This window comes from Eleutherodactylus coqui, chromosome 13 (assembly GCF_035609145.1).
Source record: "Eleutherodactylus coqui strain aEleCoq1 chromosome 13, aEleCoq1.hap1, whole genome shotgun sequence".
Taxonomy (NCBI): Eukaryota; Metazoa; Chordata; class Amphibia; order Anura; family Eleutherodactylidae; genus Eleutherodactylus; species Eleutherodactylus coqui.
The window spans coordinates 22209240-22232599 of NC_089849.1; the positions used below are offsets into that span (position 1 = coordinate 22209240).

General features: G+C 42.4%; 1 protein-coding gene across 1 annotated transcript in view; it reads left to right on the forward strand.

The window, feature by feature from the left end:
* The window catches only part of JPH2 (junctophilin 2), a 67945-nt gene extending 46762 nt beyond the window's left edge, over positions 1–21183 (forward strand). The window contains exons 3-6 of the mRNA XM_066586388.1: positions 14340–14458; positions 14862–15736; positions 17945–18034; positions 20258–21183. Of these exons, the coding sequence (XP_066442485.1) occupies positions 14340–14458; positions 14862–15736; positions 17945–18025 (1075 nt within the window). The 3' untranslated portion in view covers positions 18026–18034; positions 20258–21183. The remainder of the gene's footprint in view (positions 1–14339; positions 14459–14861; positions 15737–17944; positions 18035–20257) is intronic.
* The last annotated feature ends 2177 nt before the right edge of the window (positions 21184–23360 follow it).

Below are 23360 nucleotides of genomic sequence, written 5' to 3' on the forward strand. Positions count from 1 at the left end.
AGTCATCATTCAGGACTAGAGATGAGCGAGCATACTCGCTAAGGACAATTACTCGGTCGAGCATTGTCCTTAGCGAGTACCTGCCCACTCGGAAGAAAAGGTTTGGCTGCCGGCGCAGGTGAGCAGTGAGTTGCGGCAGTGAACAGCAGTGAACGGGGGGGGGGGGGAGAGGGAGAGAGAGATCTCCCCTCCGTTCCTCCCCGCTCTCCCCCGCCGCTCCCCGCCCGCTGCCGGCAGCCGAATCTTTTCTTTCGAGCGGGCAGGTACTCGCTAAGGACAATGCTCAACCGAGTAATTGTCCTTAGCGAGTATGCTTGCTCATCTCTATTCAGGACTTGGAATTATCCATACGTATGTCCACTCCTGGAGACGTGAACCGTCATCTGTGATAGTTGTACCTGACAAAATGCCAGAACTTCTGAGAACAAGCGGCGTAACGATAATATCTGGATAAATGGCCAGTCAGCCCAGAGCTTAGCGAGGATTTAGCCTGTAATTGCTGCTAAACATCTAAACGATCACCCATTGTAGTGCATTGTGCTTGTGTGATATTTCCTGTGGCTCAGAACAACGGCACAAACTCTTCCAGCTTTAGAGATAAAGAATCCCCAAGGATAGGATCAATCAGCAGACACGTCTCTGGCATCTCCACCTGTTCCTCTGCCAGAATCTCTAGTCACCATGAAAGGTCATACGGTAAGAGGTTAAAAGCCAAAAGAAACAATGACAACTGCATATTCCATACAGATTAAGTACACAGAATTGCCCCTTTCACTATTGGGGCTTCCCGGTAAGAATATTATCACTGTGACCCTAGAGTGAAGCATAAAATCACGTGAAAAGTTTTCCGTGGATCAGTTTCAGTGTGAATCCACATTAGATGGGAAAATCCAGCAATCTGAGCAACTTCCACCAAGGTCTGGTCATCAAGGCTAGACTAGCCGGGGCCAGGATTTCACTGCCAACCACGTGGGGTTTTCTGAACCAACCCAGCCACACCCTACTTGCTAAAAATGGGGTTTGTCGCAAAACTGAACTTCAGGTGGTTTGTCTTGGTGGAATCTGCAATAAAATTTTCTTCCTGAAGAAGAAGAGCAGGAAAAAGAAAATCTTTTTCCTTTTTTTCCCCTTCTTCTTCCTTCTTTCCTCTATTAATGTTGTTGTAAAAACAGCTCAAAAGTACTTAGAGACACCCCCAGGTGACCTACGAGCGTTATAAAGGGCTTTTATGGCTCTTAGACAGCGTTATACCCCAATTTTAGAGGTATTTGTGAAGTTCCAGTTCGTTTCAAACTAATTCGGACCATACCAAAACCTGGCGAACCAGTGTGGTAGCCAAGCGCAGACCTTCATGAGGAGACAGCAGGGAATTAAGATGGTTGTCAACGGCAACCCTACTGTCCCTCCTCTGAATGTCCAAATGCGGTCCGACCTGGGTGCGCACAGTGGCAAAATAATAAAAATGGTAGTTACTGTTATAATTTGAAAGTTCTCGTGACGCCAGTGGCTCTCAAAGGTAATGAAACATTGTAATCAAATAAAGAGTTAATACCAACTGCTGTTTGAACCAGAGGCACACAGTTTACTGAACATCTGTAACATTTGTTTTCTTAGTATATGCTGTAACAGTCTTAGGTGACAACAGATTTGACCCAGCTGTCCCTCACAGTCACCAATAAATTTCTGCCTGCTAACGCTCCTTCCCCAGAAGCTCGTTAGCCATCAGTCTCAGTTATCTGTTGAGTGCTAGACCCTCTCATAGTGGACCCAACTGTCATTCCACGCACTCACTCACGCCAGACTTATACTCCAACCGGCAGACACATAGTGGGTCTTGTCTTACACTTCTGTAGTTAAGTGGGGGAGTGGGTAACATTCTCTGACGACTCCTTCCTGGAAGTTCTAATGGTCCTTCATCCCCGGAGGGGTCACATCCCATTTCCAGGTGAGATGGGTTTGAGCTTTTGGCTAGGGCAGTGTCAGAGCCGAAGTCTCCTCCACACGTCCTCCTTCCTTGAATACATAGGTATGCCTAATATGCTTGAATGCACAACTTGTCATTCTTTAGCACAGATGGGCTATAACAGCAGTCAACCAGTTCCAGCTCCATTGTGTCTAACAGAAACAGAAAAGTGAAACTCCAATGGGCAAAACAGCAAAAAAATTGGATCACCGAACAGAGGAAAGACATCTCCTGGTTAGATTGATTCAGATTTCTGTTGCACCTTGCTGATGGGAGGGCTGGAATTTGACTTAGGGGGCATGAATAGATGACCCCTTCCTGTAGGCTGGTGGAGATGAAGTAATGGTTTAGGAAATGTTTCCTTGGCATACCTTGGGTACAATACTCCCCCAAAATAATTTCAACACCTAGTGAAATCTATGTCATGACAAATTGGTGCAGTTCTGAAGGCCAAAAGAGATCAAACATGCTTCTAGATGGGGGTCGAAGCCCTCATCTATTAGCTAAAGCAGAGAGTGGCTATCAAGAGCATCTCTCACTCCGGAGAACCCAATATGTCCATCCAGTACATGCTTTTAATGGACGCTGTGTAATACTTCATTTCCACTGTGGTGGCACTGTTGCAAAATTGAACACTCACTGCTACCGTGCTTCCCTAAAAATAAGACCCTGTCTTATATTATTTTTTGCCCAAAAGAGGCGCTATGTCTTATTATACTTACCTAGCAGGCTGGGTCCAGGTCCGTCCCGCTGCTCTCCGGAGACCAGGATTGTCTAAAGTGGAATATCCCTTTAAGAAATGCACACAGATGATAGGTGAAGAATGGATGTGTTTCTAGTTCCTAATTTTGGAATCACTGCACATTTTTTCTTAGAGCCCTAGCTGTGTAGGATTTACTAAATTAGCACTTTTTAGTGTCCTAATTTCCCTGTAGCAAGGCGACCCCCTTCCTCTCGCCGCCCAGACATCTGGGTATTTGGAAAATGTGTCACTTCAGTCAGTATATTAATAGAATCAGCTGTCAGAGGCATTACAAGGGAATTCCAGTGGACAAATATACAGTATATTAATGGGGTGGTTGGAATGTGTCTTCTGAGCATTGCACTTTTTTAAACAGACCCTCTGGGTTTGGGGACAAAATTCTGTCCCAAAGCCGAAGAGGGAGGGGGGTGTATTACCTACACTTGTTCTCTGACGTTCCTCCAATCTGCCGGTTAGGCCCCATTTTCAAACATCCCAGATGTCTGCAGAAATTCTAACACTAGCAATGCATTATGGGGATTAGGTAGTCTGAAGATTACATTGGCCATCTTGGATGGCTAAATATGGATCTTCTAACCAGCGGGTCACAGAGACAGCAGAGAAGAACGACTGCAGGCAACTGAACAGAGCAGGAAAGTGGAACCCCGAGCACAGTTTTGAAACCACCTTAAATTTCAACCAATCAGCTTTGAATTAAGAGAGATTTAGCTAGAGGATTCTAGAAGGGAGGAGCAAACATATTATAGGCCTCGGCAAAGTTGCAGAAGTTTCAGTGCAGAAGAGAGAAAAGTAGGTGCAGTGACAAGTGAGTAGATAACTAGTTTAGGGAACAGAGCTTCAGAGTTTCCGAACAGCCAATTCCTGGATCGGATGCCAGGAGGATAAAGGGTGCTTAGTGCAGATGTTAGTATCCTGGGGCCCTGGTGTAAACCCTGGCTCATCTCTAAAGATTCTGGGGCCGACGCGGGTGACAGGTGAGTTGCGGCGGGGAGCGGGGGGGAGAGAGGGAGAGAGAGATCTCCCCTCCGTTCCTCCCCACTCTTCTCCACCGGCCCCGAATCTTTAGAGACGAGCGGGGAGATACTCGGCTAAGGCACTACTCGCTCGAGTAATGTGCCTTAGCGAGTATACTCGCTCATCTCTAATTTTGAGTTATTATCATCGAAGGGCAGTCAGTCAATGTGTTCTATGCAGTATAGCCATACATAAGGGGTGACCTGAGTCTCCATTAGTTATATAATGTTTCCTCTATAATGGTGTTGAGTGGGTTGGCTCTTTCTGGTACAGAGCTGGAGAGCTGTGCTGTTTGCTTGCTGCCTCTGGCTGCTCCCCCTCCCCTCTCACAGCAAGAGCTCATGCACAATCACAGACTGTAGCCTCATACCTCCTCCTACCCCCCCTTTCCTTTCTGTATCCTTTTTCCTTACCTGAAACTTTCCTGAAGTTTTAATCATCTCTAACAGTGGTTAACGTGAGGTCAATCGAAAAACTTGACGGTCTCATAACAGTCTATCGAGCTAATGGCTTTTTAAATATGAATGAGGCTTTCTCTGCACAACTGAGTAATTTTTTTTTTTTATATTTGGTCACAGAGCTTCCCCCTGGGACCCCGGAAACCCGGTGACTTTCCACACACCTTGAATTTTCTATTAGTCGCTAAAAAAATAATAAGCTTATAAAATTTTTAGCGATTTCTAAGTTTCACTAATATGTCCCAGCGAATCGCCGGCGGCTGCCGCACAATGATATTTTTTTTTTTTCATTAAGGCGTTTCCTGTTTTAGAAAGTCGCTGCATTGTTGCCGATGCTGCTTGCCAAGATATAATCATTTCCATGGAGTCCAATTAATTAAAATTCTCAGCTGCAAATTCTAAAGCAAACAAGCCCACAGCGAAATCAAAGCGAGGGAATTTTCAAGAGAACGCAATTACAAAATTCTATGTGATAGCTGGAAAAAAAAGCCTCCTCTGGCTTCACTGAGCTACTACAGCCATGGCTCCATGACAATTAGTCCCCGTGGAACGAGACCTATATATAGAACTGATTAGTCAACAACATGACTTCCTCAATAGTTTTAACACACAAAGTTCCTCCAAGCTAGAAAAGCTGACCAATATCTCACAGGCTAGAGGAGAATGACTTAGAAAAACATTTTCTAAGCCTGGACAACTCTTTTAACTCTTCTATACAAGTTCCAAATGGTAGAACATAATGATAGGAGAGAGGGTGGGAATACATGAGACTGTTCTTGGTGGTTCGTTCTTCCTTTACCAATGTGCAAGACTTGATTGATGTCTCCAGAAGGTCATGAACATTGCTCTTCTGTCTTCCTGGTTGCAAGCATAGATTAGGCAAACTTGGCCATTGACGTTGAGAGCCAACTTTATTATAGACACCTAGCTAGAAGTGTGTTGGACCTGTTACACCAGAAAACCCCACAAGGTTGGCAGTGAAATCCTGGCCCTGGCTAGTCTGGGACCAATGACCAGGCTTCATTGGAAGTCGCTCGGATTGCTGGATTTTCCCATCTAATGTGGATTCAGACCCAGACTGGCCCAACAGGTGAATCTCCCAGTGGGCCCTCAGTCAGGGTGTACCCCCATTCTCACATCCCCATATGAGCTGTGCATAAGATATGCACATATTGGGTGAACAAGAGTCTACTATTTTCTACCCACTGCATTCTTATACACTTAAGTGGAAACAGGGCCACACGCAAACCCAGCGACCTTTCTATTGAAGTTTATTGAGACTGCATTGGAGAGTAATTTGTGAATGGTTAAATTTGCATAGTTGTATAGTGGCCCCCAGGATAAATTTTATTGGTGTGTACCGGGCATTCCAGTCTGGCATTCACACTGAAACTTATCTATGGTGAACTTGTCGTGTGATTTTATGCTTCACTCCGGGGTCATGGGTCTAATTTCCATACAGGAAAGTGCCAATTGTTAAGGTGGCAGGGTCTCTAAAGGCCCATTGAGACACAACGATTATCACTCAAAAGATGTTGAGCGATCACCTTGCGCTGCAAACGGAAGATGCAGAAGACAAGTGGGGTGTCCCCGCTTGTCATCTGCATCCAGCTGTTCCATGCTGCTAGCGCCCGGCGGGCGCTACGAGCGGAGGATGCAGAAGACAAGCGAGGTGTCCCAGCTGTTCTCTGCACGGAGCGCCCGGCTGTTATACAGCCGAGGGCTCTGAGTGGGATAGGGAGAACAGAGCTGGACCGCTCTGTTCTTCATACCCAGCCTATCTTCAGGGAGCGGGATACAGCTGAAGCAATAGTATCAGCTGTATCCCGCTGTGAATCCCTGATAAAGCTCCTCTGAACGCTGGGTATGAAAGACAACGATGAGTGACAGCTTAACAAAAACTGCACAATGTCAGTGCAGTTACACACAACTTTTTCTTTTAAAGCATCATTATTAAGGTTGGGAAAGTGGGGAGGGAGGGGTATGCTGCTGCAGTTTCTTGATGATTGATTGTGAAACTTCATGCTGTGAGAGGGGAGAAGGAGCAGCTAAGGAAAGGAGACTGATAGGTTAGAAGAAAGGCACACTTTTCTCACTCTGCACAATTATGGAGAGAAAAGTATAGAAATGGAGAGAGGAGGAAAAGACCCCAAAGGTTACAGGTTGCAGGTTACATGCAACACTTCTGGTTGTCTACAACTGACTTAGCAGTGGTTGGGATTTTTCTTTTAATGACAGATACTCTCATCATGTTATTGGTCCAACGACGAGTATATGTACTGTATATGTACTACATATATGTAGTATTAGTACTACATGATATCAAACATAAAAAATTATGTGTGAACACAGTAGAGCCCTATTTACACGCAAAGATGATAGCTCAAAATTCGTTCAAAAGATAGCTTGAATGACAGTTTTGAGCGATCATTTTGCATAAACTACTGATGGGCCCTAATGCCTATTAGTAGCTTCATTTGCGTGCAAATGAGCCTCCCTTTGCTGTATGCAGAAAACAGCGGGTGATCTCTTATCTGCATGCAGCTCCATTGCTCTCTCGCTGGAAAGCAGTTGAATACAATGTTATCAGCGCTCCCCGCGGAGAGTCACAGCATGCAATCCCTGCTATCAGCGGGCCGGACGAATTATGATTTTTTCGTTGGACTAAAAATCATCGTTCGTCAGAAAAGCAAACGATGGTAGCATTTACACGCAACGATTATCGCTCAGAATCCATCATTTTAACGAAGTTTAAGTGATAATCTTTGTGTGTAAATGGGCCTTACACAAGAGGGATTATTACTGATGCAGTGTTCATGAATGGTAGCAACTATTAGTTATTTCAGGAGTAGAGTTAGGTTTCAGCATTTTAAGAATGTCCAAGTCATCACTGCCCGGTCACTTTTCTGCACTCAACCTCAATGATAATCCCTTCATGTACCTAAATATCAATCCTGAAACGTGATGCTTTACCTTATTTCTGTAGCATCCTTCTCTCGGCTCAGTCCTCTATATGGATTACTGGTGTGTCGCAGAAGGTTTTTCTAGGCAACAATTAAATTAGGATCCTATGTTTGCCATAATACCGCCATATAATGTAAAGGCAATTCTGCCAAATAGAGCCCAAATAATGGTGTCAAGATATTACTGCTATATACAACACTCATAATACCACCCTATAGTGCCAAGATAGTACCGTCAAATAGAGATCACATAACATCACATATATAGTATCATATAGTACTCAAAATACGGTAAAAAATACATAATACTGCCATATAGTTTTGCAGCATCCGAGGAGCAGGCCTTTAGGCCTCATGTCCATGGGCAAAAGAACAATGAAAATCCGCAGCGGATCACCCGCACGCGGATCCGCATTCCCATAGGGATGCATTGACCACCCGCGGGTAGATAAATACCCGCGGATGGTCAATAAAAGTGAATTTAAAATAATCTGGAGCATGAAAAAATCCGGACCATGCTCCATTTTCGTGCGGGTCACCCACGGGGACGGCTCCCGCAGGCTTCTATTGAAGCCTATGGAAGCCGTCCGGATCCGTGGGAGACCTAAAATCAGAATATACTCACCTGCTCCGGACGCTCCGGATTTTCCCTTCTTCGCGGCTTGATCTTCTCTCCGTCGCAGCCGGATCTTCTGTCTTCGGGCCGGTGGATGTGCCCGGCGCATGCGCGCGGCATGCAGCCGGCGTGCTGAGCACATCCGCCGGGCTGAAGAAAGAAGATCCGGCCGCGACGGAGAGAAGATCAAGCCGCGAAGAAGGGAAGATCCGGAGCGTCCGGAGAGGTGAGTAATTGTTATTTTCAGCCCTCATGTCCGCGGGGCAGGAGGGACCCGCTGCGGATTCTCCATGGAGAATCCATAGCGGGCCTGATTTTCCCTGTGGACATGAGGCCTTAGCTTAGGAGACAGCGGGGTACAGTTTGGGACTTGTCACGGGGCTCTACCATCTCCGTCCAAGTAACCGAGGGCAGGCCGTCAAAATGGTAACCCACTACGCAGTTTACCTTGGCAAACTGTTGTCACGGGTGACGCCACCGTTCCTTCCTCTGCAGTAAATCCGGGCGATGAAATAACTGGTCCACACGCGCAGAGTAGGTTTAAGTAGCAGAGCAGGAACGGTCAGCAGTGCTCCTTTACTTGTGAAACTTATTTACAGTCTAATACGGTACAATTCACGCCAGCAGGACAATTGGTGTAGAAATCACAAAGTGGTGCGACAGGGAGGAAATCACGGGTTCACTGAGGAATCCACAGTCCCAGTTATCTGTGGGGCTCCATGCCCGGTATGAACGCCTTTTTCTCTCTCCAGCTATCTACCTATCAGCGCTCACGTTTGGCATACACTCCACGCTGTGATGGCGGTTCACTCTCTCTCTCTCAGTTACTCAGTGGGTTAGTACACCACTGGCATCTCCTGGGAACAACGGGCCCAGGGACGACTGAGGATGTCTCTTAGCCTTCTCCATTCCGGCCCATACAAAACGGAAGCTGTCTGTATGGGTTTCTTGTCAGGCTGGCATCGGAACCAGAGACCTCACACTCAGGCCTCGCATACAAATATATATTGCACGCTCATGTGACAGACAACCAGATACATTTCTCAGACATCTCACATACCAGACAGAGTTAACTCATTCAGTGCTGCAGAGGTGCAATACACATCATATTCATGCAACATGAAAGACACTGGCAACATAAAGCACGATACAAATGCACTCACACACTATAGTGGGGCCCCGTTATTCTGGGCCACTACAGTTTCAACATGGTACGGCAATTCAGTTTACAAAAGAGCACCACTTGACATCACTGAATTGGACCACTAAGATCCGCCCACCCAGACGATCTTCCTTCATGTGGCAGCATCTTGTGGGGCCACATGACTCATCTTCCTCCTGGCTCTGTCTTCTCTTCTCTGATATTCCAAGGTGCTGCCGCCAGCCCTTCAGTGCCCCCACAACAAAATTGTCTTATCCCACTGCTGTATTTATGTTATGAGTTTAGCTTGGGTGCTATATTTATGTTATAAGCTTGGTACTTGTATTGTATCTATGTTCTAAGGTTGGTTCATATTGTATTAATGTTATGAGCTTGGTTCTGGTGCTGTACTTATTTTATGTGTTTGGTTTGAGTGTTGTATTATGAGTTTGCTTCTTGTGCTGTATTTAAGTTATGAGCTTGGTTTTGGAGCTATATTTATGCTATGAGCCTGGCTTTAGTGCTGTATTTATATTATCAGCTTGGTTCTGGTGCTGTATTTAGGCTATGAGCTCGGTTCTGGTGATGTATTTATGTTATGCTGGCTCTGATACAGTATTTATTCACTGAGCCGTTCTGGTGTGGGTATGCTGCTATATTTCTGCACAGAAAAAAAATAAAAGCAGACTGCCTATCAGGGAATATATATATATATATATATATATATATATATATATTTTTTTTTTTCTTATGACATGGGGGGAAGCAAAATAATCCTGCACAGGGTGCCATCTAAACTAAGGCCAGCATGGCTATCTATTCTTGTGAGGTATCTGCAAAGAATATGACTGTAGGAGCTCTAGAAGTAGTTTATCCTTTCTGCTCACAAAAACAATATAATCTAAGGGGCTTGAGTAAATTTTGATTGCAACATTATAGGTAATATAGGATCTGACTATCTGACAGCCTTTCCTGACCCTGAGCGGCTGGAGCAGATGGGTCAGGCTATATATGCCATTCTAGCTATATATAGGGTATGCAGTATTTGTTGCAGTAGGCAGCTGTTGGATCAGGGGGTGATCAGAATAAAGTGGGATACAGCATACCACTCAATATTTTATATCCTAGGAGGGTTTATCTATCTATCTATCTATCTATATAAAGACGAAAGCCCTCACTGACTCACTGACTGACTGACTGACTGACTCGCCAAAAGTTCTCCAACTTCCCAATGTCGTAGAAACATGAAATTTGGCACAAGCATAGATTATCTCCAAAATAGGAAAAGAAATTGGGTCCCAACTCGATTATTCAATTCTAACGCAAAATAATTGGCGTAGAAATTTTACGTACATAATCTAAATCTGTCACTTCCCAATGCCATAGAAACGTAAAATTTGGCACGGGCATTGAATATATCATAAATAGGAAAAGTTAGTAGGTCCCAACTCGATTATTCAATACTATGCGCAAAAGAATTAGCGTCCAAATTTTACGTATGGAATCTAATTCTCTCACTTCCCGGTGTTATAGAAACTCGAAATTTGCCACGAGCATTGATTATGTCATAAATAGGAAAAGCTAATGGGTCCCAACTCGATTATTCAATTCTAGCGCAAAAGAATTAGCGTCCAAATTTTACGTGCGGAATGTAATTTCTTCACTTTCCGGTGTCATAGAAACAGGAAATTTGGCACGAGCATTGATTATGTCATAAATAGGAAAAGCTAATGGGTCCCAACTTGATTATTCAATTCTATGCGCAAAAGAATTAGCGTCCAAATTTTACATACGGAATCTAATTTTCTCAGTTTCCGGTGTCATAGAATCGGGAAATTTGACACGAGCATTGATTATGTCATAAATAGGAAAAGTTCATAGATCCCAACTCGATTATTCAATTCTAGCGCAAAAGAATTGGCGCCAAAATTTTACGTGCGGAATGTAATTTTTTCACTTTCCGGTGTCATAGAAACGGGAAATTTGGCACGAGCATTGATTATGTTGTAAATAGGAAACGCTAATGGGTCCCAACTCGATTATTTAATTCTATGCGCAAAAGAATTAGCGTCCAAATTTTACGTGCGGAATGTAATTTTCTCACTATCCAGTGTCATAGAAACGTGAAATTTGGCACGAGCATTGATTATGTCATAAATAGGAAAAGCTAATGGGTCCCAACTCCATTATTCAATTCTATGCGCAAAAGAATTAGCGTCGAAATTTTATGTACGTAATCTAATTCTCTCACTTCCTGACGTCATTTTATATAAAGGAAACGTCGCATGGTTACCTCCACGTGGTGTTTCCTGGGTAACGCAGAGAACTATGCAAAATGGTGAACATATTTTTTTACTCGGTATCTCTAAAGTAACCACGACTTCATAAGATTTTCCGTGTGAACACCAGATAAACACCAGTACCAAAATAACTCGGGCGAAGCCGGGTATATCAGCTAGTACTGATATATAGGAGCTTATCAGACATGATTTTACAACTGTTATATACTTTTAAAGGGGAGTCCTGCCATTAGAATCCTTTTGTGTTAGAAAGGTCACTGGCAATAAGTTCATGAGAAGGTGTCCTGTTGCTCGAAGTCACAGTAATCTGCTATAATCACCAAGTGTTCAACTCTTCTGCAGCACCCCCACAGGGCAAATAAAGGATTACGCATTTCTCATTAAAATCCATGAACTGTTTGTATAATATAAGTCCTCCAGAGTGAGAGAGAACTTTCAAGGTAACCACTCTGACTAATAGTCAAAGGGCTCACCTCTAATTTTCTGATAAAGTCTTTAAAAATAGGGTCTCTAAACCGGAAAACAGCTTTAAATTCAGTAAGTTAAAGGAGTTTTTCGTGGCTGAAGTATTGATGCCCTATCCTCAGGTAATCGATACCTGGAGTGGTCAGGAGTGGTCTGCCGCCTGGGACGCCTGCCAATCAGTTGATCACCAGGTTGCTTCTCTAGTGCCCAGAGTTGACTTGTTGCCGAAAACAAACAGCTCCTTGCACACTAATGTGGTCTGAAATGGTATTGCAGGCATAGTACCCATTATAATTTTCAGCGATACCATCCCGGGCAACTGCCGTGTGTATGGAGCTGTGTGTTTCCAGCAACATATTAACTGCATTCAGCCTGGTGATCAGCTGATCGTCGGGTTCTTGCATTGCAGACCTCCACCCATCAACTACTAATGATCTATACTGAGGTTATGTCATCAATAGTTTAGTCCCAGAAAGCTCCCTTTGAACATTTCTTGCAAATGTGGGACTAATCAGTCAGTATCAGACTGAACTGAAAAAGCTTGATCAGGGCAGATTGGACCTCCAGACTACTGCCTGGCAGTGGCACAGGTTGTGCCATAAGAACAGGGACCTACCTTATGGGTAACATAAGTAAAATTATTATCCTCAATGCATAGCTCACGAAGATACCTAAGGATCGGCAATTGCATTTCCCCACAGGAACAGCACCACTCCTGTCCAGTTTTGGGTACTACCGGTCAACCCAAGATTGGGATTGAACTGCAATACGTGATACAGTCTATGAATACCAGTGGCGCTGTTTTTGGAAGCAAACTGCAGACCTGTTTCTAATTTTGCACTAGCCCCGTAATATTTACTTTGTGTGTAAGAAATAATTAAACTGGAGCCATGAGCATTTTAAGGAAAAGGCCAAAATAAACAACCTTTTAATATTGAGGCTGATTGAATCATTCTACATCACACCGCTGTGTGGATATATCTCATTGCCGGATTCCTAGCACTGTCCCTTCCAATTTAATGTGCGATATATTATAGTTGGTGTTTAGAAAATCTCGTAAATGTCTTCATGGCCTCGATTATAAGCAGTTGTTTCCAATAAAAGCAGCAATGTATATGTATACATATCGCTGTCACTGGAGCCTCGTCCCATCTGTCTATGTCACAGCAGGAGAAATCTTAATTCATATTTTGTTTCCAAGATCCAATTACAGCAGTTTAACAAATCAGTCGGATAGGTATATAACCGGAGAGGCACATCTATCTATCTATCTATCTATCTATCTATCTATCTATCTATCTATCTATCTATCTATCTATCTATCTATCTATCTATCTCATATCTATCTATCTATCTATCTATCTATCTCATATCTATCTTTCTATCTATCCATCTCATATCTATCTATCTCATATATATCTAATATCTATATTTCTATCTATCTATATATCTATCTCATATCTATCTATCTATCTATCTATCTCATATCTATCTATCTCATATGTATCCAATATCTATCTATCTATATCTCATATCTATCTATCTATCTATCTATCTATCTATCTATCTATCTATCTATCTATCTATCCATCTATCTATTTATCTCATATCTATCCATCTCATATCTATATCTATCTCATATCTATCAAATATCTATCTATCTTATATCTATCTAATATCTATCTTTCTATCTATCTCATATCTATCTTTCTATCTATCTCATATCTATCTATCTATCTATCTATCTATCTATCTATCTATCTATCTATCTATATATCTATCTCATATCTATCCATGTCATATCTGTCTATCTATCTCATATCTATCTAATATCTATCCATGTCATATCTATGTCATATCTATCTATCTTTCTATCTATCTACCTATCTATGTATATATCTATCTTCTATCTATCTATCTATCTATCTATCTATCTATCTATCTATCTATCTATCTATGTATCTCTCTCTCTCTCTCATATCTATCTATCTATCTATCTATCTATCTATCTATCTATCTATCTATCTCTCATATCTATCTCCTATCTATCTATCTATCTATCTATCTATCTATCTATCTATCTATCTCATATCTATCTATCCATCTATCTCATATCTATCTCCCTTCTCTATCTATCTATCTATCTATCTATCTATCTATCTATCTCATATCTATCTATCTATCTATCTATCTATCTATCTATCTATCTATCTATCTATCTATCTATCTATCTATCTATCTATCTATCTATCTACCGTATCTATCTATCTATCTATCTATCTATCTATCTATCTATCTATCTATCTATCTATCTATCTATCTATCTATCTATCTATCTATTCATCTTCTATCTATCATCTATCTATCCATCCATCCATCCATCCATCTAGGTTTTTTTCTACAGCATGTCCATTAATTTCTACAACCTCCATTTAGATGAATGGCACAATTGCAAAAATTTCTGAAGCACACCTGGCACATGTGAACCTATGCTAATATAGTAATAGTGCACCTATTTATTTTGGACGGCCTCCTTTGCACTTAGGTTTTAATGATGGTAACATCTCTATCTTATTTGTAACCCAGAATATGTGTTAATCTAAAATTAATGATAAACACAGTACTATCTCACTGATGTTATATATTTCCATTTTAGGACCGCACATGCCAAAGCCAAAGCAGACGGAGCTGAGCAGGCAGCCCAAGCAGCGAATAACGAGTCCGGCATTTCAAGAACTATGGCAAGAGAGCTCTCTCCAGACTTCTACCAGCCAGGTACATAACCAAATCTCACAAGTAATGCCTGATGAACACCTATACATTTACATAGTAACCATTGGGCCCCATCTACTACCTTACACCGACACATCCGTGTATTACTGCCCATTGATTTCAATAGGAATTGTGTTAATGCTTCATGTCACCTGTGGGGGCACTGCAGCGAAAATAAATACTTACTGCTAAGTTCTCACTTAATTTACACTTGATCTATAGTGGTTCCTGTAGTGAAACACACTTCAATCAGCCTAGCATTGAACGAAAGCCTTTGGGTTCCTAGCGTTTAAACGTGACTGAGCTGCAATACCAAACACAGGCTTTGGACAAGAGTGGCACTGTTTCTTTTTTCTAATCCCATACAATCTGGCAAGTGCTCATAAATGTGCTTTATTGCTTTTAGGGCCAGAGTACATAAAAAGAAAGCTAATGCAGGAAATCATAGAAAATGCAGAACCCATGGAATTAAAAGAACAGGTCAGTGCCGGAAATGAAGGGCCGCCTGCACCGACACCTTCTGAAAGTCCTCAGGTAGCAGATAAGCAACCAACTTCGAAGGATGTATCTCCAGTACGAACCCCATCCCCACCAGCTGCGACTCCACCAGATGCCAAAAGACTTAAGACAAGCTCCCAGAAGGAAAGGTCATTGACTCCCAGGAACTGGAATGGGGAACAAGCTCGAGGTGGAAGTCAAACGGCCTCCCCACCCAACAGCCCATCCAAGTCAAGTAACCAAGGAAGCCAGAAGACAGCACTTCAACACATAGGAAAGACGTCAACCGATTCAGATGCTGAATTTCACAAGGGCTATCACAGCTACGCTGTGCGGACCTCCCCAGTAACTCCTCCACTGGATAATGAGGAAAAAGCATTCCCTTCACCAACAACACCAACCAAGTCAAGAACTCCAGAATTAAAAGAGGACAAGAAGGACAATTTACCTTCTCCAAAACCCCAAGAACAGAAGGCTGCTATAGAACCCCCCAAAAAAGACGCCAGGCTGGATGTGAGTGTTTTAGAAGCCAGGCCGGAGACCAAGATAGTGCAGAAACAAGAACCCAAAGCTATTCTGAAGACTGAACCAAAGGTTGTACAGAAAGCAACTCCTACCAAAGCAGAGCCAAAAGTTGCACCTAAAGTCGCTGCTCAAAAACCTGAAACCAAAGCTCCAGCCAAGAACGAGTCCAAGGCATTGGTTAAGTTTGACCCTAAAAGCTTACTTAAAAAGGGTGCCCAAGCTGAAGTTGCTGAGAAACCGGAAGAGGAAACTGAAGAGGTAGGCACCATGCGTGGCATGCTTGTTTGTTCATATTTTTCCCAGTTTTTGGGTAAGGGGTATTAAGCCAGGAGATCTTGGACTGGAGCTGGCAGGTCTTGGTGGAACATCTCAATTTAAAGCAACCCTCTGATCCTGGACAAACAAAGGTGGCCGAACCACTTCTTTGACTACTTCATGCACACTGTGCGTTACTACGCATTGGTAGTCTAAGACACACACACTGACATGGGCAGATGAGATGAGCGAGCAGGCTTGTTTAAGGCTGATGCTCGAGCGAGCATCGGTCTTTTCAAGTAACTGATTACTCGTCTGAGCACCATGCGGGGGGGGGGGGGGGGGGGGGAGGGGGAGGGTGGTAGCCGGGGGGAAAAAGAGAGAGATCTCTCTCACTCTCCCCCCTGCTCCTCCCCACCGCCCCCCCGCATGGTGCTCAGACGAGTACTCAGTTACTTGAAAAGACCGATGCTCGCTCGAGCATCAGCCTTAAACGAGCATGCTCGCTCATCTCTAATGGGCACCAATGGCCAATCAAAGCAGCATGTAGTGTCTTAGACTAATGATGCATACTAAAACAGTGTGCATCAGGCAGTCAGATAAACAGTTCGGCCATCTTTGTTTGTCCAGGGCTGGAGGATCACTTTAAAGGGCTATTCACAGAATTGACTTTTATCACCTATTTAACCCCACCCTCACCCCCTGCTATCTCTAGCCCAGGCGTACCAGATATTTTCCACTCCAGATTTTGCTTGAATCTGCATGTGTAGATTTTGTTGCTTATTCAACGATGGATACATTGAAAATGGTAAAATCCACAGCTTTTATGTAACCTAATGAGCATGCTGGGGATTTGAAAGTCAGGACTGAAATATATATCTCAATATATACAATATATGAATAAACACCCTGTGACCCAAAAGAACCCCCTTGCTCTATATACATATCCTGTGTCCCCCCTGTATATACCACCAGCATCCCCTATATACCTCTATATAACCTGTTTCCCCCTCTATATACCAGATCCCCTATATCAGTGGTGGCGAACCTACGGCATGCGTGCCACACACCGCGGCTCCCCTGCCAGTATTCACTCACTGCACTGCTAGCAGCGCTGATCCCGGCGCACACTGTGCCATCAGTGTGCAGCCGGGATCCTCCTCCCCCCTCCCCCGACGTCTTCTGTTAGGTTCCGCGAGAGCAGGGAGCGGAGGCTTCCTGCAGCACACTGACATCACAGTGTGAACCGGGATCAGCGCCGAGCAGCAACGCCGGGCAAAGGAGAGGTGGAGCTTCCACAAGGAGGTGGGGTAAGTACGGGGTTCTCAGGGGTGGGGAGGTCACTATCATAGTAGGGGCCGCTTTGGAGTGTCGCTGTCATAGTAGGGCAGCTGTGGGGTGTCACTATTAGTGGTGGAGGCCGCTGTGGGGTATCATTATTAGTGGTGGGGGCCGCTGTGGGGTGTCACTATCAGTGGTAGGGGCCGCTGTGGGGTGTCACTATCGTGATGGGGGCCGCTGTGGGGTGTCACTATCATAGTGGGGGCCGCTGTGGGGGAGGTCACTATTACGGCAAGGGCCGCTGTGTGTATGTGTGTGTGAGGGGTCACTATTACTGCTGGGGGGTAACTATTACTGCTGAGGCCGCTAGAGGTGGGGTCACTATTACCGCTGGGGGGTCACTATTATTGCTAGGGCCACTGAGGGGGGGTAAGGGGTGTCACTAGTATCACTGGGGTGGGGGTCACTATTATCGCTGGGGACACTGTGTGGGGGGGGGGGGGACTATTACCGCTGGGACTGCTCAAGCCGGGCAGGTGTCCACAGCAATCTACTAGTGCAGTTTCTCTTATGATGGTGAGTGGTTTGGGCATCCATGGGCCCCAAGCTGCCACCCAAATCGTCCACATTATTGCCTATCCCGTGGATATGTCTGATGCAACCCTTTTGATAAATGTCTGATACAACCCCTTTGAATGTCCATCATGTCGATATTAGGTCCTACATCTTGTGCTAATGCATCAATCAGCAGAGAATTTTGGACCTATGGGGATACAAAAAATGGCGCTCATCGGTGGAAATTCACTCGTAAACTCTAAATCTCTGTCCACAGATTCAAGTTACAAGGATATAGTAAACTTTACGAGGAATATCTGTTTATCAGAGATTGGTCAGTCTGGGTTACTCATGGTGTCTTCTTCTGTATTGCAGAGACCTGATACCATCATGATCTGCATGGTGATATTACTGAATATTGGTCTGTCTATCCTATTTGTACATCTACTGACATGAAGAATAAGAGTAAGTATCCCCTTCCACAGTATTGAATTATTGTCTTAGATGTACTGAAGCAATGTAAAGAAAAGCTTCCAAAAGTCTACATACTCTTTAACCCATTTAGGACCAAGCAGTGTAAATTTTCCGCACTTGCTCCTCCGATCGTAAAAATACAGCGGAGTTGGGGGTGGGGGATTAAAGACCCTGCTTCTGCAATCAATCAGAAGCATGTTGAGTCGTCAACTGTTAGTCACAGCTGTGAACCTACAAGGAGAAGGCAGGAGGAGTTTTTAACCCTTTCTGCCTTCTCCTTTCCCGAGTACAGAGCGCTCAATGAGTGCTATGTACTAACAAGTTAAAGTGAAAGTGATTCTTCCCAGGGAATCCCATGACTGCCAGGAATCCCTGGGGCAGCAGAGCTGCAGGGTCCTAGAAGACAATGATCAGCTCTGCCAGTGACTAATGTCACTATAGGGGATGTTTTTCCCTGTAACTGGGGCTCCTATGGAATCCCCAGTTACATTGGGAAAGTGTGTAACAAAAAAAACAAAAAACATATGAATGTCCCCCGGAGGTCTTATATGACATCATGGGGGACATAGATAGTGAAAAAAATAACTAGATAAATAAGTAAAACAAAATTACAGAATAAAACAATAATATATACATAAAAAAGAAAAAAAAAACAAAAGCTGCCGCCAAGCAAAACCGTCGTTGTATACCCTGTAATTCAAAACCATACACATTATATATCAAAATGTCTGAAACAAAAGGAGGAACCCGTTACCATACGTTATTTAAGTGTAAATATACTAATAAAAAAAACAAACTATAAATGTTAAAAGAATCATTTTTTAGCTTTTTACCCCAAATAAAACTAAAAAAAAAAACTGAAAAAAAAGTCAGTGAAAAAGATATATAAAAAAAATAGCCCTATATGTCAGGGGGAAAAAAAGCAGCAAAAATAATTTTCGTAGCTGAAGGAAACAAAATAGGGGAGAGGTGGGACGGGGATGGGGCTAATTCCTGGAATTTAGCCCCGGCCTGGCCCTCCTCCTTTCATTGCAAATAGTCCAGAGGGGCGGAGAGGAGGCAGAGAGGGGGCGGGAGCTCAATTCCTGCTCCTGGCTCTTCCATCCTTCCCCCCTGCAGATGAGGACACCGTATATTGGCTCGGCGTGAAAACTGAGCCGATATACGGTCGTCTGAATCCAGCCTAAGGCTGTGAAAAAGGATTAGATTTTTTTTCTTGCCTAGAAACAGTGCTATTGTGTTTATAGGTTTTGTCTGGAATGGCAGGTCACCTTGAGTTTAAAGGGTTTTCTGGGACTAAAATATTGATCAGCTACCCTCAGGACTGCTACTGTTTCTAATCCCATCCCCCTAAAGATTTGTGTTGAGTGAACTGAAACAGAGACGTAACTTGAAGCTTCCGGGCCCCAATGCAAAACCTGTAACGGTGCCCCCAAACTATAATGCTTTATTCATAGTACTGGGCTCTCTATATGGAGAACTGAGGCCTTATGAGCCCCCTAAGGCTCCTGGGCCCGGGTGCAACCTCTATAGTTACGCCCCTTAGTGGAACCTTGTTTCAGGTCTCACTTTGCTCAAAATGTAGTTAAGGACAAACCCGAACCTCAGGCGTTTCGTCTCGGCCAAACTTACTAGAAGGTGGTGGTGGACCGATGTGGCTCAGTGGTTAGTATTGCCTTGGGGGTCGTAGGTTCAAATTTGACCAAGCACAATAGCTACATTCAGTTTGTATGTTTTCCTTGTGTATCTTCTCCTTCTCTTCCATGCAGTTGTTGTCCTCAATTCTTGACCAAGGACAACATCTACATGGAGTTTGTATGCTCTCGCTGTCTTAGTTTCTCCATAATAATCACATTATATAGTGTATATATTTATTGAAAAGAAGAAACACAAACAAGAAGAGAACATACAAACTCTATGTAGATGTTGTCCTTGGTTAGATTTGAGCCTAGGACCCCAGCACTGCAGAGCAACAGTGCTAACCATTGAGCCACATTGGACCACCATCACCTTTTAGACAGTGTCATACACTAGTTTTGTGGGCATTGGTGAAGTTCTGGTTTGTTCAAACTAATTCTGACCAAACCTAACCAAACTTTTTACCAAAACTGAATGAAGTGGCCGAATGAAACTTTTAAAAAGTCCTCTCATCTCTACTGATTCTATCATTTTATGGTAGACCTTGTCACTTGTGGTTGCATTTCTACCCTGCAGGAATGACGAATCAATGGATTTTCCAATCAATCTTTCTGATACATGGCGAGAAGTCATCAGGAAAAAAAGCCGATTTGTGCCTTGACGGTTGAATAAGAAGCCAGGAGACAATAGACCGATCCTTCAGCCTTCTATCCGAGCAATGGATTTGTACTTCTTTCCGCTGTCGCATTGCACTGAGGTGTTCCGCCGTCTTGTTTGCAAAGAAAGATAAAAAGTTGAGGTATAGCACAACGACAAAAAGTTAAAAAAAAAAAAAAAAAAACAGAAAAAGGAAAAAAAAAGTTCTATCTGTGAATATGAGCACAGAAACTTGGGTGTGCGGTGTTCTTTCCATGGACACATTGACCACCAGGAGCCATGGAGCCCCCTAACCCAATGCACAAGTGTAGCTTTTGTGTTTGGACAGGTTACTGGGTATTTATTTTCTGCGTGCAGATTGCAGGTTGGCGATCGCCTGTCGGAGGAAGCAGACAGGAGATGACATGTTTACACGTTTTCATGCTATATAACATTGTAACACCATAATCAACCCCATGTCTTAAAGGATAGAATTTTCTAGATAGATTTTGCATGTGTGACTGGTTTGTCCTAGAGATGTTTCTACAATACAGTACTAACTGAGGTGCACATTGATGTATGTTGTAAACACGTGTGGGATTAAAAAAAAATATAAAAAAAATCAATAAATTGCACTTTCAGCGCATTAAACAGCACCCCTGGAATGTTCTTCTAATCCATTAGTGGGTGGTATCAGGTGATCAGACAGCTATCGTGGATGTTGCATGTTTTTTAGGAGTGATTATAGTTCAGTGAACTGCGTGCTATTCTGTATTTGGGTTGGTGTTTAGATTGTTTTCTATATTAGATGTAATTTTCATATTTAAATTGTTGGTTATTTAGAAAGCGATGAAAGAAATAGATAGATAGATATGAGATAGATAGATATGAGATAGATAGATATGAGATAGATAGATAGATATGAGATAGATAGATAGATAGATAGATAGATAGATAGATAGATAGATAGATATGAGATAGATAGATATGAGATAGATAGATAGATAGATAGATAGACAGATAGATATGAGATAGAGAGATAGATAGATAGATATGAGATAGATAGATATGAGATAGATAGATATGAGATAGATAGATAGATAGATAGATATGAGATAGATAGAAAGATAGATACTCTTATTTCTCATAGTTCTTATTTTACTTCTCACTTGCTGTTTTATGTCTGAGATATCTATCTATCTATATCATATCTATCTATCTATCTATCTATCTATCTATCTATCTATCTATCTATCTATCTATCTCAAATCTATCTCATATCTATCTATCTATATCATATCTATCTATCTATCTATCTCCTATCTATCTATCTATCTCTTATCTAATCTATCTATCTAATATCTATCTATCTCATATCTGTCTATCTATCTCCTATCTATCTATCTATCTATCTATCTATCTATCTATCTATCTATCTATCTATCTATCTATCTATCCCTCCATCTCTATGAATCAAGCCAACTAATATCTATCTGTCTGTCTAGGAATCCATCCGTCTTAAATCTGTCAATTTATTCAACTAATATCTGTCTATGTAGCCATCCATATTGTATATATTATCTAATATCTATGACACCAGCCTTCTTTCCTTCCTTCCTTCCATCCATCAATCAATCATATCTATTAATCTACACAACTAATATCTATCTATCTATCTATCTATCTATCTATCTATCTATCTATCTATCTATCTATCTATCTATCTATCTATCTATCTATGTATCTATCTCATATGTCTGTCTATCTATCTATCTATCTATCTATCTATCTATCTATCTATCTATGTATCTATCTCATATGTCTGTCTATCTATCTATCTATCTATCTATCTATCTATCTACGTATACCTATGAATCCATCCACCCATTGTATATTTAGATCTATCAATATCTTCAACTAATATCTATCTGTCTGTCTAAGAATCCATCCGTCTTAGATCTGTCAATTTGTTGAACTTATATAAATATATCTTTTATCATCGATATTTTATCTATTCTTCTTATATCTATGACACCATCCATACTTACTTCCATCCATCATGTTGATTAATCTACTTCCACTTAATATCTATCTATCTATCTGTCTATCTCTATGATTCCATCCTTCCTATATCCATTAATCTATCCAACTATCTATCTATTTATCTATCTTATCCATCCATCGTAGATCTATCAATCTCTTCAACTAATATCTATCTACAAATCAAGCCAATTAAGATCTATCTATCTGTTTAAGAATCCATCCGTCTTAGATCTGTCAATTTATTCCTAATATCCATCTATCTATCTATCTATCTATCTCCTATCTATCTATCTATCTATCTATCTATCTATCTATCTATCTATCTATCTCATATCTATCTATCTATCTATCTCATGTCTATCTATCTATCTATCTCAAATCTATCTATCTCATGTCTATCTATCTACGTATATCTATGAATCCATCCACCCATCGTATATTTATCAATCTATCCAACTAATATATCTCTCCTTCCTCCCTTTCAATCTCCCTGATCTCTTCATTAGTTTTAGCTAATGTATTGTATCATATAACCTGTACCTCCGACCCCTTACATTGATGTGTAGTCCGAAGACTTGACCAAGGGTGTTTTCCGCTGTCATCAGGAAGAGGTTGCTCTCAGGTAGTGTCATACAGAGAAGGCAACAGGCCCCATAGCAAAAAATTTAAATGGGCCCCCATTATGCTACCAAGGACAGAGCGGCCAGGTGATTATTATCCCCTTTAATAGCCGTTGAGCAATATCCCCCTTTGTTTGCTAACAATGCACTACCTCTGGAGAAGGGGGTCCTATACAAGTTCTTGCCATCTACTAGTAAAGGGCATAGCACAAACCAAAACTGGGTTCTCTCTCCAAGGGACACATAGCAACTGTAGGGTCTGCCTTTATAGTAGAAGCTTGCTCCTCGGTCCTTTTTTATCTGCTTCATAGACAATGGCGCATATAGATGAGATAGGGCTTTATAGAAAAGCTTAACCCCCCCCCCTTCAATGCACTGCC